This window comes from Microtus oregoni, unplaced genomic scaffold (genome assembly GCF_018167655.1).
Source record: "Microtus oregoni isolate MIOR12 unplaced genomic scaffold, Mior012 000038F_ref0000394, whole genome shotgun sequence".
Lineage (NCBI taxonomy): Eukaryota > Metazoa > Chordata > Mammalia > Rodentia > Cricetidae > Microtus > Microtus oregoni.
This window is the reverse complement of record NW_024543097.1, coordinates 22,163,555-22,179,388: the sequence shown is the minus strand read 5'-3', so window position 1 is coordinate 22,179,388 and position 15,834 is coordinate 22,163,555. Positions and strand designations below refer to the sequence as shown.

Below are 15,834 nucleotides of genomic sequence, written 5' to 3'. Positions count from 1 at the left end.
AACCAATCAAACAAAAGCGAAACCAAGCTTCTGAATTTGGATGAAATTACTCTTAATAAACTTGTGTTCTCTAGAAGAGCAGGAAGTGCTCTTAGCCTCTGAGACATTTCTCTGGTTCCTTAATTAGAACTTTTCATTCTTAGTAGACTTAATTCTTTTTCTTTTTGTCAGTTGTGGAGACTGATCCCAGGATCTCGAGTGTGCTAGGCAAGTGATTTAACAGTGAGCCATGTCCCCAGCCCTGAACCCTTAATTTCAAGAAAGACTCAGGAAGAAAGAGCATTCAGTTGTTTCTTTCATTCATATACATGTATATGTATGTAAATATATATGTGACAATTGAATATATGGGACAACCTTCAATTGTCTCATATATATATATATATATATATATATATATATATATATACATGTGTGTATGAGCAATTCATGAAAATATTTTGTTTCTTTGAAAACATGCTTTCTCTCAGGAAAAATGTTCTTTATGTAGAATAGGATATATTTGTTGGCAGACACACACACACACACACACCCACACCCACACACACACACACTATTTTCTTAGACTATAAAAAGCCAAGAGTACTTGAATTATAGTCAGCCACTGATGTTTCATTGTTTTGTACTTAGGAATGATTCATAAGTTTTTATGACTTAATTTAAAATTTTTATAAACATGAATCCCATTTTAACTCATACATTATTTTTTTACAACTATTCCTAAATTAGAGTAGGAGTGATTCATAAGTTTCAATGACTTAATTTAAAATTTTTATAAACATGGATCCCATTTCATTCATACATTTTTTTACAACTATACCTAAAATAGACATAAAAATTAAGTTATCAGTTAAGCAAAGTAATATTTATTTCCTATTAAAGACTCTACCCAAAGTCTAATCATTGTCCCAATACACAGGAAGCAATAATGGGCACTGTCCTGCACTCTAATCTATATTTATTCTTTTCACACAAAAACACAACTCTCACCTCAAGGGGATAAGAGATAGTTTGTTCTGGAGCCAAAGGCGAGTGAGTGATCATGACCCAGGAACACCAATTTAGGTTACCTTGAATTCCTATTCCTACCTGAAACAGTTTGATGAAGTTTTCATAGTACCAGAACAAAGAAAGTCATAAATTAAGACACATAAAAAAATATATCGGTAGAAATGTTAGGCAGACGGGTCCCAGGAAAATGAGGAAATCCCTGCTATAGGCCTCAGGTCCCTGACTGATGGCATTCTGAGCCTTCGGGTGGTGGAAACCAGGGTCTGTTTTACTACATTCTCAGAGGTTTATGTCAGCGCCCATAACTGTGAGTCCATTCCACCTTGCCTAGAGGTCAGAGTTCAAACTTGTTTTCTTTCCTTCCTCCCTTCCTCCCTTCCTCCTTCCTCCCTTCCTCCCTTCCTCCCTCCTCCCTTCCTCCCTTTCTTTCTTTCTTTTCTTCTTTTTTGGTTTTTCAAGACAAGGTTTCTCTGTGGCTTTGGTTCCTCTCCTGGAACTAGCTCTTGTAGACCAGACTGGTCTCGAACTCACAGAGATCCTCCTGCCTCTGCCTCCCGAGTGCTGGGATTAAAGGTGTGCGCCACCACTGCCCTGGCTCTGTTTTGCTCTTTCAAAAGTTGTTGTTGACAACAGTGGCTACAAGACAAGAGGCCCTGACCTAAATGGCTAATTAGTGATTTGAGTATGAAAGGTAACAGCTCCATCTTGGCCAAAGGTCAGAGATGCTCTGTTTACGAAGTCTGTTGCCTCCCCTTCTCCTTTTGGAGTGGAGTATAAAAAGACGTGGAAATTAAAGGGCCGGTTCAGTATTCACTCAGTGTCCCTCCCGGTGGTGTTCTATGTTTCGTCTCTTCTTTCTCTCTTATCTCTGTTCCCTTCTGCTTAATAATTATTATAATCCGCATGCTCCTATCCTGGAGCGTGTGAATCCAGTTGAGGCTGGTCCGCGACAGCTGTTCCCATTAGTCACAGGATGCTAGGTCAGACACGGGCGGGCAAGAAGTGGCTAAGGGGCTTGGCTGTGCTGGCAGTTTTCTGTCAGTTTGACACAAGCTAGAGTCATCTGAGAGGATGGAGCCTCAACTGAGAAAATGTCTCCATGAGATCAGGCTGTAGGGAAGACTGTATTTTCTTAACCAGTGACTGATGGGGGAGGGTCCAACCCAGCAGGGGGTGGGGCCATTCCTGGGCCCCTGGCCCTGGATCCCATAAGAAAGCAGACTGAGCAAGTCAGAAAGCAGCCCCCCTCCATGGCCTCTGCATCCGTTTCTGGTCCAGCTTGTCATCCGGTTTGAGTTCTTGCTTTGATTCCCTCAATTCAGGATGTGTGAGCCAAATGAACCCTTTCCTCCTCAACTCTCTTGCTCACAGTGTTTCATCCCAGCAACCCTAGTGATCACAGGCGCTGGAGAGAACTCAGGAGAAGTTGCGGCATCCCAGCCTCTCCACGATTGAGATTCTAACCAGTTAATCAGCCTTAGAGGAAGTTTAATGTAGGCTATGGTTCTTTCTAGAAACTTGTCCCAAGTCCCTCTGTTTACCAACCGTCACATTTTGTGTATCTAGGGGCCACATAGCTTTGTTGTCTCACATCCCTGGGGTCTGATGTAGCTGAGGCTGGATGAAGACACCGTCCCTGCACCCCGAAAGAAAGTCCAGAGAGGAAACTATTGAAGAGATCCCTTTGAAACTGTGATAGTGTAGATCTTCACAGCTGGTGGTTTCTCGCAGACAGTGGGGAAAGGGGTAGGCTACCGGGAGTGTGACCATGCTCCCGTGGCTGTATGGCTGTATGGTCAATACAAATTGGACTTGCTGTTTTGTTTTTTTGGGGGTGGGGCACAAGGATGGAAGGAATGGGAATTGAGTGTAATCAGGTGCATTGTGTGAAATTCCCAAATAATTAATAAAAATATTATGTTGGGAAAATCCCTAGATTGAGTATATGTTTCCCCTGTATTTATTTATATTCTATAGACTATTTATACTTACGATATTGGAAAAAAAAACACTATCCTTTAATTTTAGGTTTTCTTTTGGCCAGTTTGATCTAGTTATAATTTCATTGGAGTGGCTACCTCTAATTCTTCTTCTTCTTCTTCTTCTTCTTCTTCTTCTTCTTCTTCTTCTTCTTCTTCTTCTTTTTGGTGGGAGGGCACTGTCTCATTGTGTATCCCTGGTTGACCTAGAACTCACTGTGTAGACCAGACCGGCCTCAAATTCACATAGATCTACATGCTTCTGCCTTCCAGGTGCTGGGAGAAAGGAGTGTGCTACCATACCTGGCTTAAACTTAAATTTAAAAAACAAACAAAAAAAAACTTAAATTCTTAAGAAAGATTGATTTCTGTATCTAAGTCATCAAAATTCTTAACTGTGGATACTCACATGAAAAGATTTTAAGTCTTATGATTGTACAAAGGTTTTAGTTTGGAAAAGTAAATGAAAAGTCACAGGAGGAATTGGGCAGCAAGATAGTATCCTTCTAAAAAAATTCTAACATAATTATCTTTGCCTGTGACCTTCATTATTACTAAGAACTGTGATAGAAAAAGAGATCAGCCCTGCTAGAAATCAGAATTTGTTATAGGCCTTGTAGGTATAATCCTTTTTTGTTTGTTTGGTTTTTGTTTTTGTTTTTTGAGACAGGGTCTCTCTGTGTAGCCCTGGCTGTCCTGGAACTTGCTCTGTAGACCAGGTTAGCCTTGAACTCACAGAGATCTGCCTGCCTCCATTCTGTACCTCTGACTCCCTCTGTCTCACTGGCGAACCACGCCCCTGCCAGATTCTAAAACAGAGTTCCTATCTCTGCCTAGAAGTCCTGCCTAGTCTCTTCTGCCTAGCTATTGGACATTCAGCTGTTTATTAAACCAATCAGAAGGCGCCCCAGTCAGATGAGGCAAAACAGAGATACATACTCACAGGGTACAGAAAGATTTTCCCAGAGCAGGTTCCCCTTCCAGAGCTTCTGTTGGATGTGTTATTGTCCTTTTGTTAGCTATGGTAAGCAGGAGACACAGCCCATAGTTTCCTCCAGCAGAATTTTGAGTTCTCTAACTCTTTAGGGAGCTCCACCCAGGTAGAGAGCTGAATGGCCAATAGCTAGGCAGGAGAGGGATAAGCGGGACTGCCAGGCAGAAAGAATAGGAGGAGAAATCTAGGCTTGAAAGAAAAGAGGGAGAAGAGAGAAAAGAAGAAGGAGAGGAGGACACCAGGGACCAGGCGCCCAACCACACAGCCAGCCATGGAGTATGAAAGAAAGCATGATATAAAGAATAAAGCAAGACAAAACGTTCAGAGGCAAAATGTAGTTAAAGGGAAATGGGATATTTTAAGTTAGAAAAGCTGGCTAGAAACAAGCCAGGCTGAAAGGCTGGACATTCATAAGTAAGAATAAGTCTCCGTGTAGTTATTTGGGAGCTGGGTGACAGGCCCCCAAAGAGTAACAAAAACTAAAATGAAACAAAAACAAACAATTACAGCATAGAGTGAATGAAAATTCTACAAGAAAGAAGAAGCCACACCCTCGGCTGAACCCTCTTCTGATGAACAGGTTAGGATCCTCGAGTGTGGGTAGAGAGGTTCCAAAGTTGTGGCTTCAGTGCCTCGTCACTGTTTATCTTGGCCGCAATTTAGCTTCCTTGTGGCTCATCTCTGTCTGACCTAAGAGCCTTGTGACTAACAGGTAAGGCCCTTTAGAATGTTTAAACAGACTCTCGTCTTTTCCCAACACAAAGGCTCAGCGTGTCATCAACTAGAAATGACAGAAGAGATTACTCCACTTTAACTTGCTTATCTAGTGTTTCGATCAGTGTATTTGAAAAGTGCCATGATTTATGACTTTTTTTTGTACTGTGACCCTAAAAGTTTTATCAAGCTATTATCACATTGTAACATGCAGTAGGAGGTACCCTAAATCTGTGTGCTTCAGGTGTGGCCACTCATATTTGCCTCCAAAATAAACTAAGTCTTTTTTAAGAAGTTTTATTTTATGTTATGTGTATAGGTATTTGGCTTGCGTGTGTGTCTGTGCACACACCCATGTACCTGGTGTCTGAGAAGGTCAGAAGAGGGCGTGGGATCCCCTTGAACTGGAGTTATACATGGTTGTGAACTGCCATGTGGGTTCTTGGAGTCCTCTGGAAGAGCAGCCAGGATTCTTAACTGCTGGCCTGTCTTTCCAGCTCCAGACTAGGTCATTTGAGGTGAAAATCGTTGAGATTTGTATTGGCAATTCTGAAACCTGGACACGGGGCCCTGAGAATTACCCACTTTTCACCCGGAAGACTCGCTAGATGAGAGCGAGGTACTGGCAACACGGGTTTTCCAGGTGGATTTTGGTGAGTTCTTTCTGGGACTCAGAGCTCTCTTGATCCATTTTGTTGTTTGTTCTGAGCTGGTTGTTTAGGACCCTATTTGATAAATACTCCCCCCCCCCTTTCAAAACATTTGGTTTACATTCTCTGTGGTGGTTTGAAAGAGAACGGCTCATATATTTGAATATTTGGTTATTTGAATATTAGGTGCTTTTTGCCAAATGAAAGCAGGGAGATTTTTATGGGTTGTGGGAGACGGGTGATGACGTGTCCACCACAAGCTGGGGTTGTGCCCAAGTATGGTCAAAAACGGAGGGCTTAGGTGGGGACTTGGGCGGCTGGCAACTTCAGGGGAAGAAGCTGCAGTAGCTGCCAAGAATGCAGAACTGGACTTTTTGGCACCTTTCCTTTGTTCAGAGACTCTCTGAGTGGGCTGGGTTTGGGGGGGAGGAATGACTTTCTGAATCATGCACAGGTGAGCTGGAGGTTCCAGTGAACGTCATCATGTCACTCAGGGTGGGCTTTGAGGTTTCAAAAGCCCATGCCAAGTCTAGTCTTCTGGTCCCTTCCCCTCTTCTCCTTCCCTCCCCTCCTTCTCCCCTCCTCCCCTCCCCTCTCCTCCTTCCCTCTCCTCCTCTCCTCCTCTCCCCTCCTCTCCCCTTCCCTCTCCTTCCTCCCATCCCTCCTTCTCTGCCTTCATCCTGTGAACCAGCTGTCCGCTCTCAGCTGCTGCCCCAGCGGTCTTGCTCCCACCATGATGATCATGGACTAACCTGAAACTGTAAGCAAGCCTATAGTTCAATACGTTAAAACAAAAGTTGCCTTGGCCATAGTGTCTTTTCACAGCAAAAGAACAATAACTATGACATTATCTGTTTTGTTTATTTTCTTTGAAAGCATTTTTTTTTAAATTTCAAACCATTCAGTTTTACCTTAGTTTCATTATAGACTTCAGTAGACATGTTGTTTTGTTCTTGTGCAATCAGTACCCCACCCCAACCCTCTAGACACTTCTCCCATATCTAATCTAAAGAAAGAGGAGATGTTTGGAGAAAAACACATTATTTGGTATTCCAGCCAGTTTTATGTTAGATTCCAGTATGAGTTAACTCGCAAGTATTTAAAAAAAAATTGGAAAAAATCTAACGAGATTCACTATTTCTATATTGACTTATTTTGTGTGCTTAACAAAACAAAAGTCTAGCAGTCCTGGGCAATAATAAAAAAAATCATAACTGGGTAGCCTACTTGAATTAAGATTTGAAATCACGACGGGGTGCTCCAGAAAGTCGTTTTTGGATGGATTTCCAGGGTCAGGTTCCTTTCCTGTCGCAGCCACCTGCACCCAGCAGCCTTTTTCCCAGAGTTCTCCAGCTCTTGTTCTCTTTTGTCCCCGCTGCACTGGATCACTGGACCCTGCCAAGTCAAAGTATAGACGCCAGCTCCGAGGCGAACTCGTGCAGTGCACACCAAGGACTTGTGGAAGTGGCAGAGGATAGAAGAGATGCCCCTGCCCATGGGATGCTAATGAGTAAAACGGAGAAGCACAATGAGGGAGATGAAGAAGAGGAAGAAGGCGGGGGCGGGGGAGAGGACCGTGATGACGAGGAAAAGCTGAGGCAGCTACGGGCTAGTGGGCAGCCGAGGCGATCAAGAAGCAAAAGACCTATAGGATGACTAAATAGTGAAAAAGAAAATGTTAGATTTAAAAGGCCACTGTGACCTAATCAACCCTCCATTGTGGGTCTCAGAATCTAAATGTCGTCACTTTTGATTAGAGGGGCCGACCCAACTGCCTGCCTGTAGGGGGCAGTGCTGCCCACAAATGATCAGACTGTGAAACTTGCAACAGGGAGGGAAAAGAACCAAAACTTCCATTTTCTTTTTTCCTACAAATGTTTTAAAAAGAGGGGATGGAGAGATGGCTCAGAGGTTAAGAGCATTGCCTGCTCTTCCAAAAATCCTGAGTTCAATTCCCAGCAACCACATGGTGGCTCACAACCATCTGCAGGCATACACACAGACAGAATATTGTATACATAATAAATAAATAAATATTTTAAAAAAACTTAAAAGGAATTTTTAAAATTTAAATTACATATTTTTGTACATATTGTTAGGCACCAGCCACTTTCAATGATAATAGGTAACTGACCCAGCCTTAGGAGCTTTCTAAGTTCTTTCTCCTTTTTCCTTTGGCTTTCTGAGACATGGTCTCTCTCCGTGGCAAAGACTGTCCTGGAACTCACTGTGTAGACCAGGTTGGCCTCAACCTCACAATGATCTGCATGTCTTTGCTTCCAAGTGCTGGGATTAAAGGCGTCTGCCACCCATGGCAGGCTCTATGTCCTGCTTCTGATTTTACTTGTGGCATAACCATGCTCATTATAATCTCAAAGGAGAAAAAAAAAACACATTGAACAGCAACAATGAAATCACTTTCTGAGTACTCCAGTAACGATTTCTGGTTCCCGTACTGTATACAAGTAGTTTATTTGTAAGAAATGGTGGAAAAAGGCAAACATGAAAACTTTCTTTTTTTGTATATGAAGTTACTGTTTATTTATTTATTTTTTTAGTTTGTTTGGTGTATATGTGAAACAATTTCCAATAGGAAACTATAGTTATTCTTCCTTTTAAAAGTATTTGTTTACTTTTGTTTATGTGTATGAGTATTTTGCGCATGTATGTATGCACGCACATGTGCACTCGTGTGCACTGTGTGGGTGCCTGGTGCTCACAGAGGCTAGAAGAGGGTGCTGAATGCCCTAGACATGGAGTTATAGATGGCTGGGAACTGACATGTGGGAGCTGGGAACTGAACCTGGGTCCTTTGCAAGAGCGGTAAGTAAATTTAACCCCAGGTCTTATTTCTCCAGATTCAATAAACCAGACTTTTATTTTGGTGGAAAAAAGAAAACCACCAAAATGATAGAATTGGTAATTTGCAAGAATTAATAGGAGCTTTAAAAACTACATGTACATTAAGAGACATTAAAAATAAATAAAAAGTTAATAAAATATTAAAAAGTAGTCAGAGGCTGTGTCAGAACTAAAGATAATTACTGATCACTTCTTTCTTTAACTTTGCTTCTCTCCTCTTAATCTTTAAGAGATAAATTCTCTATAGAAATTATTAGTGGGCTGGAGAGATGACTCACCGGTTAAGAGCATTGCCTGCTCTTCCAAAGGTCCTGAGTTCAATTCCCGGCAACCACATGGTGGCTCACAACCATCTGTAATGAGGTCTGGTGTCCTCTTCTGGCCTGCAGACATACACACAGGCAGAATATTGTATATATAACAAATAAATGAATATTAAAAAATAAAAATTATTAGTTTGTTTTTAATATAAACGCTAAAGAAAAATATTTATACTATATCAAAAATTCCAGGGCTAGAGAGATGACTCCAGAAGACCCAGGTTTAATTTTCAGCACCCACATGGCAGTTTACAACTGTCTGCGACTCCAGTTCCAGGGAATCTGACGCCCTCACAGACATACGTGCAGGCAAAACACCAATGCACATAAAATAAAAATAAATTATAAAAAGAATTCCCATTTCTTTTCTTTTCTTTTTTCTTTTTTGGAAGCTATACTCATTCTTATTTTCTCCTTGGTGACATGGTTTGGAGCTTAAGTTTTGTGGAGGAGAGCGTGTTCTGAGACTAGAGCTGCAAGGTTGGGAGAACACTCTGGAACAAACGCTGGATTAAGGAGTTTGTGATGGGATGTAGACCATGCCCCAAATCCTTCACTGGGAAAGTCTTGTTGCTAAAATAAAAACATCAAGTGAGCTAATTGTGCATTCAGTGATAGATTAAGAATTTATGAATTATGTAAAGGCAGATGCATGAAAGGCAATTGTCTCCCTTTTGCGGGAACACGGAAATGGAGCATGATGATGTCTCGCTGCATGCTGAGGCCCTGCAGCTGCTGGAGAAATAATTCAGGAGTAAAATGCAGGACAAATTAACGTTTCTCCAGGATAAGCCATCAGTCTGGTCAAAAGTTTATTATTATTTTTTATTGTTTTTATTGAGTTATATATATTTTCTCTGCTCCCCTTCCTTCATTATTTTTAATACTTTACTTGAATAAATACCGGAAATAAAAAACATGATCAGATCATTTTCACTTTCCTCCATTCAACCCTTCCTATGTACTCCCGCTTAGCTCACAAATTCATGGCCTGTTTCTCTTTACAGTGCCTGTCCCTTTGGGGGCCATCAAACTACCACAGTTGGCAATAATTTATTTTCTATAATTTTTTTGTTTTATTTGCTTTTTGAGACAGTGTTTCCTCTGTGTAGTTCTAGCTGACTTGGAAGTCACTCTGTAGACCAGGCTGGCCTCAAATTTACAGAGAGCCGCCTGCCTCTGCCTCCTGAGTGCTGGGATTCAAGGTGTGTGCCATTAAATTCTTAGTTTCATTAAAAGAATTTATGAAATCATATTAAATTAATTCATTAGTTTAATTTTATGAAAAGAATTTATACAATTCTTTTAAATTGATTAATTCATTAATTGGGTTGAATTAAAATTTCATAAAAGAATTTAATAATGGTCCCTGAGGGACGCTCTTAGACAATTTTATTAGCGTTTGAAGGAAAACCTCTGTCATTTGATGGCTTCTCACTTGCACCTACCATTATACTGGTTATGTTTGCCATCCTCTTTTGGGGATGGGTGTCTTTCTATGTTCCTAGCTGGCTCTGAAATCCTCTTGGCTCAACCTTCCATGGTACAACAGGTGTGTCCCACCACACCTGACTAAAAGATCCAAGTTATTTATAGATATACATAATCTTTATAGATACAAATCAAAGTGAAACAGCAAAAAGGGTAGTTTATTTAAAAAAAAAAATAATCAAGATTAAAGACCCCGAGAAGGGACTCTGATTTCCCTAGTATCAAGTCAACATGTCAAAACATGGGGTGGCCTGTGAGGGTAGGAGGTAAAGATGTGGGCTGGCTTTGGTACTTGGGGTAGCTTGCCCAGATCAAGCTGTAACAGGAAGTCTGTGGCCATCTCTGCCAGAGCCGAGGCTTCAGTTTCTTCTCTGTGATTCCTCTCCCAAGAAGGACTTGGCTCAGGATGGCACGAGCCTGTGCTAAAACCCAGCTTTCCTGGACAATCCCTGTCCCTGGAACTTGCTAAATGGGCCACATGGGCAGCTGGTATGGGGGAGGTCCAGCTTCTGCTCTTCACCCGAGGTCTCCCTGGGGCAGCGAGGCTCCATGGAAACCCAGAGCTGACTCAGGAAAGGATGCCTCTGATGGATGACAGCTCTGTCCCCTCTGTAGGCCTCAGTTTCCCCTGTGTGCAATGGGAGTGACCTGGTGGTCTTTGGAACCTCTCTCCATCCTGCTGTGCTCCCAGCCTGGGGAGTGGGCTCAGGCTCCCAGCTTCTGCAGTCTGTGTTCACTGTCCCTGTGGTCTGAGGCTTTGGGAAGCCATCCAAATACAGAGAAAATGTCTCTCTTGTGCCTGTGCAGTCTGAAGGGACATTTGGCTTCTTGCACCTGCTTCTACTTGGGTACAATTGCCCTTTGAGCGCAGAGCTGGGGGCTTCCAGGAGATGGGAAGCCGCTCAGAAGGCCCAGAGCGTGAGCAGGACGGCATGCATCACGGAGCTTGTGGCGCGGACTGTGGTTGGTAGACGCAGAGGACCTAAGGCTGGGAGCTAGTGGTGGTCAGCATAGCCCTCTGTGGTCTGCAGAGCCTGCTGGTGCTGTATGTGAGTGACTGTCCTCTACTTCTTTATCCTGGGTTTTAGTCTGGGAGGTCATGCTAGGTCCCTACTGAGGCTTGAGCTCTGTCCAGGTGCCACGCTAGCATCCTGATCTCTTGGCTTCCCCTCTGTGCTAGTTACTTCTGTGTGACTTGTGGCAGGCTGGTCAGGAGTGGCTGGTGTGGGCTGTGTGTTTGGCTCTGGTCTGGTCTGGTCTGGTCTGGGGTACCTGGCCATGAGCTGCTTGACTGGTGGTGGTCTGTCCTAGGTGGTTGTAGACCCTGACTGTTCATGTCCTGCAGGTAATGCATCCACTGCCATGCCTTCCCATCAACCCCACACAAGCTATAGACCCTCACTTTCTGGTCTGCCATTGTGTAAATGGGACAGTGGTCCCTGGAAGGCCCAGTTCATGCCCCTAACCTACCTGCCACTGATCCTTCTTTGAGAGGCTAAGTGGGGAAGAACCACGCTCTGGGACTGCCTGGCTACTCCCTCCTGTGGCTTCAGTTCTATGTGGACGTGTTTCCCAGCTGTCCCACAATTCAGGGCTCCAGAGGGTATAGACAAGAAGGGGTAAGCTGTCATAGGCATCACTGATCACAACACAGAGACTGTCGTCTGCCTGATCCCTGGCTTGTGACATTAGGAGGTGGTTACGGGGCAGAGTATAGAGTGGGAGACGGGACAGTGGATGACCCGAAGGAGAGACCTTTGCCCATCCCCCATTCATTACATCCTCCTGGCCCTGGGATGCTGTCCACCCCACTCCTCTACTTTCTCAGCCTTTACACTGACATCAATTTAGGGCCCAGCCAGGACCTCTCTGGTCTCCTTGGCTTTCCTTCCTTTTGCTGTCTTTTGATTGGTGCTGCCCCTGGCTCTCTCTGGTGCCTATGAGAGCCACTTGGTACATATGCTGCAGGTGAGGACAGCTCTGCAGGGTCCAGTGGTCCATCTCCCATGTCTGAAGCTATTTCCTGTGGAGAGTTCTAGAGCTCCCTTCTGCTTCCACGTGGGTAGGTTCCAGTGTTCATCTGCCCCTGCTGTGTGGTATGCCTTTCCTGGTCTCACATACCATATTTGTGGACACTGAGCCCTCTCTTTTTGTCTGACTTTGTCCATTTGCCCATACTCTCACTGGGTGAGTTCTGTGGTGATATGCGTCCAGGGCACACTAGCTGGCAGGATGTTGGGTCACTCTGCCCAGCTCCCCAGCATCCCATCACCAGCCAGCCTGGCAAAGGAACAGCTCTGAGAGAATGAAGGGGCTCTATAGAGATTTGGGGTGCCGAGACTGTGAGGGGCCTGAAGATGGGTTGTGGGAAATCTGGAGCAAGGGTGATGGAAAGGGCCGTCAAGATGGGCAGGCAGGTGTGGGGCTTGCTTGTGGCTAGGTAAATCTGTGGAGCCTCCACCCTCACAGATTCCAGGTGCCCCGCACCTACCTGAAGGGCATGGGAGCCCCACGTGTTCCCAGAAGGACGGTGCTCTTTCAGCGGGAGAGGACAGGCCTGACCTACCGTGTGCCTGCGTTGCTCTGTGTGCCTCCCAGGCCGACATTGCTGGCTTTCGCCGAACAGCGACTTAGCCCCGATGACTCCCATGCTCACCGCCTGGTGCTGCGGAGGGGCACACTGGCCAGGGGCTCAGTGAGGGTGAGTGTTCGGTGCAGAGCAGAAACTGAAGCCCAGCTCTATTGATCCCCACCCTCCCCCCTCCACCCCCAGCCCCTGAGACTGAGGTCAGGCTCCAGACGCCTTGACCAGCTGCCTCTTTTCCCTCAGTGGGGCACCCTGACTGTGCTGGAGACTGCGGTGCTGGAGGAGCACAGGTCCATGAACCCTTGCCCGGTACTGGACGAACACTCCGGGACCATCTTTCTCTTCTTCATTGCCGTGCTGGGCCACACGCCAGAGGCCGTGCAGATTGCCACTGGCAAGAACGCTGCTCGACTCTGCTGTGTGACCAGCTGTGACGCAGGCCTGACCTGGGGTAGTGTGCGAGACCTTACTGAGGAGGCCATTGGTGCAGCATTGCAGGGTAGGTGGCACCTGGTGTGGGGTGGGCTAGAGGTATGGGGTGGAGGAACGGGGTGGGTAGGAACAGGACAGGGCAATATGGGCGTGGCCTCAAGGGGGCTTGGGCTTGCCCCTTGCATAGGTCCACCAATCACTTGGAAATCTTCACTCTGTCACTCCCTGTCCCCAGTTTCTTGCCCTATGTCACCCACGAGCAATGACCTCCTAATGCTGTCTCTAGGACTGTCTGGCATTTCCGAAGCATCTTCAGCACCAGGCCAATAGGTGTTGGCACGGCTGGCAACTTAAGCCCACCAGAGGCTCTCCTTGTCTTGGTCGGCAGAGAAGAGGATTGCGGATCTCAGTCCTGACTCCCAAACCCTTCTCTTTTTACCACTTTCTGTTCCCTTTCACCTCCTCCTCATTCAGCCCTGATCTCTGGACTTCAGTCTTTTGGATTTTGGGCCTCAGTCTTTGTTTCTCTCCTCTGCAGCCCCTACTCCCCAGTTGCTGGCCTACTGGTCGGTTCCTCATCCACCACCCTGCCCCATGCTGATAGGCAGTGGCCCTAGGGGCTATAGGACCTGGTCCATGGCCCATGAGTATTACATAGAGGGATATAGCAGCTTCTGAGAGGGAGACAAGGAAACAGGACTCATCAAAAACCTCATCCGAGGTCTCCTTCCTCCACTGCCCTGTGTAGCAATTGCTCCAGAGGTTGAGCTCTGTTGGTGATCATTGGCCAACTGTCTATTGGCCAAGGGCTGGGGAGTGGCTCAGAGGTAGGCCACTGGTATGGTCTGGTTTCTGTGCTTTGCATCCCAAGGCAAAAAGCAAAACACTTGGCCAAGGAGCTGGAGAGATGACCAGGAGCTTGTATGACTTACAGCTCTTGCAGAGAACTGGAGTTCAGTTCCCTGTGCCCGGATTGGGTGGCCCACAACTGCTTGTAACTCCAGCTCCAGAGTGTCTGCCACCTCGGCCTCTATGGGCACCCACACTCATGTGCACACCCTCCAAATGCGCATAATTAAAAATACATATTTTAAAAAAAAATATTAAAAAGCACACGATCAAGCAGGTTCCTAGCTTTCTAAAGACAGCCTTGGCAGACTCCATTGCACACATTCTGGGTGCATTCGGGGTCCAGGATAGGTCGGCAGTCAGCTGACCTATAACCCAAGGTTCTGGCTCCTTCTCTCTGTAGACTGGGCCACCTTTGCTGTGGGTCCAGGCCACGGAGTCCAGCTGCGCTCAGGTCGCCTGCTTGTTCCTGCTTACACCTATCACGTGGACCGTCGGGAGTGTTTTGGCAGGATCTGCTGGACCAGTCCCCACTCCCTGGCTTTTTACAGTGATGACCACGGGATCTCCTGGCACTGTGGAGGCCTTGTGCCCAACCTGCGCTCTGGAGAGTGCCAATTGGCTGCGGTGGATGGAGACTTCCTCTACTGCAATGCCAGGAGCCCTCTAGGAAACCGGGTGCAGGCACTGAGCGCTGATGAAGGAACCTCTTTCCTACCAGGGGAGCTGGTGCCTACACTGGCTGAAACTGCCCGTGGTTGCCAGGGTAGCATTGTGGGCTTCCCAGCCCCACCCTCCAGCAGGCCTCAGGAGGACCGGTGGCCAGTGGGTCTTGGGAAAACCCCACAGTCCCCATCCTTCTATCTTAGAGCACAGGAGTCTTCAGGGGAAGGTGTTGGGGTTTCTGTTGAGGGTTGGGTTCCCAGAGGGCCATTCGGCTACCCACAGTCTTGGGGCCCAGTGAAACACGGCCGAGAACGTGGGTCAGGTGGAGATAAGACATCCTGGACCCCAGAACTCCCCATGTCCTCTGCTTCCCCGCTTCAGAGTCCCACATGGCTGCTGTATTCCCACCCATCAGGGCGTAGAGCTCGGCTCCACATGGGAATTTACCTGAGCCGGTCCCCCTTGGATCCCCATAGCTGGTCAGAGCCCTGGGTGATCTATGAGGGCCCCAGTGGCTACTCTGACCTGGCGTTCCTTGGGCCTGTGCCTGGGGCATCCCTGGCCTTTGCCTGTTTGTTTGAGAGTGGGTCGAGGGCCTCCTACGAAGATATCTCTTTTTGTTTGTTCTCATTGGGTGATGTTCTGGAGAATGTGCCCACTGGCCTAGAGAGACACAATTTGAGGGACAAGCCTCAGGGGCATTGCTGGCCCTCTTGAGGGCCTGGCCCTCGGGCAGGTTCCTGGGGAGGAAGTGTAAAGTGTATAGAGGAAGCCAGGGGCAGGTCAGCATGACCCTGGGATGGACAGTCTCTTCCTCACTGCTGCTGGGGGCCGAGTCACTGGGGAGCTGGCTGCAGTCTGTGAGTGAGAAATAAAAGGATTGTGCTGTGTCTGTGTCTTTCCATGTCACAGTCTTGGGGCCTTACACTCTAGCTCACCACTCTGATCACCATGCACATTTCCCGCCTTCACCCTGCTCAGTTCCCACATGCGGGGGTGGGGGGTGGTTGGCAGGGGTGAAGGCAACCTTGCTCAGTTCTCACATCCCAGGGGTGGCTGGCAGGGGTGAAGGCAAGAGGAATAGTGACATACAGTCCCTCTTTTCACTACCCTGCTATTCGCCAACCCCAATCAATCTGAAGTTTGCTGATGACTGAAGTCTGGTCACTTTCTGAACTTTCTGAGAAGCCGGTTGGGGAGCCAGCCTCCCCTGCTAGTAGAGACAGAACTTGATTTGAGGAGGGTTACTTCCTAGAACCTGCCCACTTTTTAACCCTTC

At 46.4% G+C, this 15,834-nt stretch overlaps 1 protein-coding gene across 2 annotated transcripts; it reads left to right on the top strand.

Annotated features, from left to right (window-relative positions):
• The first annotated feature begins 10,883 nt into the window (after window positions 1–10,883).
• Window positions 10,884–15,445, top strand: LOC121433340 (sialidase-4). Of its 2 annotated transcripts, XM_041631705.1 has the most exons (5): window positions 10,884–11,070; window positions 11,990–12,083; window positions 12,491–12,722; window positions 12,852–13,107; window positions 14,293–15,445. In XM_041631705.1, the coding sequence occupies exons 3-5, from the start codon at window positions 12,522–12,524 to the stop codon at window positions 15,270–15,272; spliced, it is 1,437 nt and encodes a 478-aa protein (XP_041487639.1). In that variant the 5' UTR covers window positions 10,884–11,070; window positions 11,990–12,083; window positions 12,491–12,521; the 3' UTR covers window positions 15,273–15,445. The 2 variants fall into 2 exon arrangements, with proteins under 2 accessions (XP_041487639.1, XP_041487638.1); XM_041631704.1 differs by lacking the exon at window positions 11,990–12,083.
• Window positions 15,446–15,834: the final 389 nt, after the last annotated feature.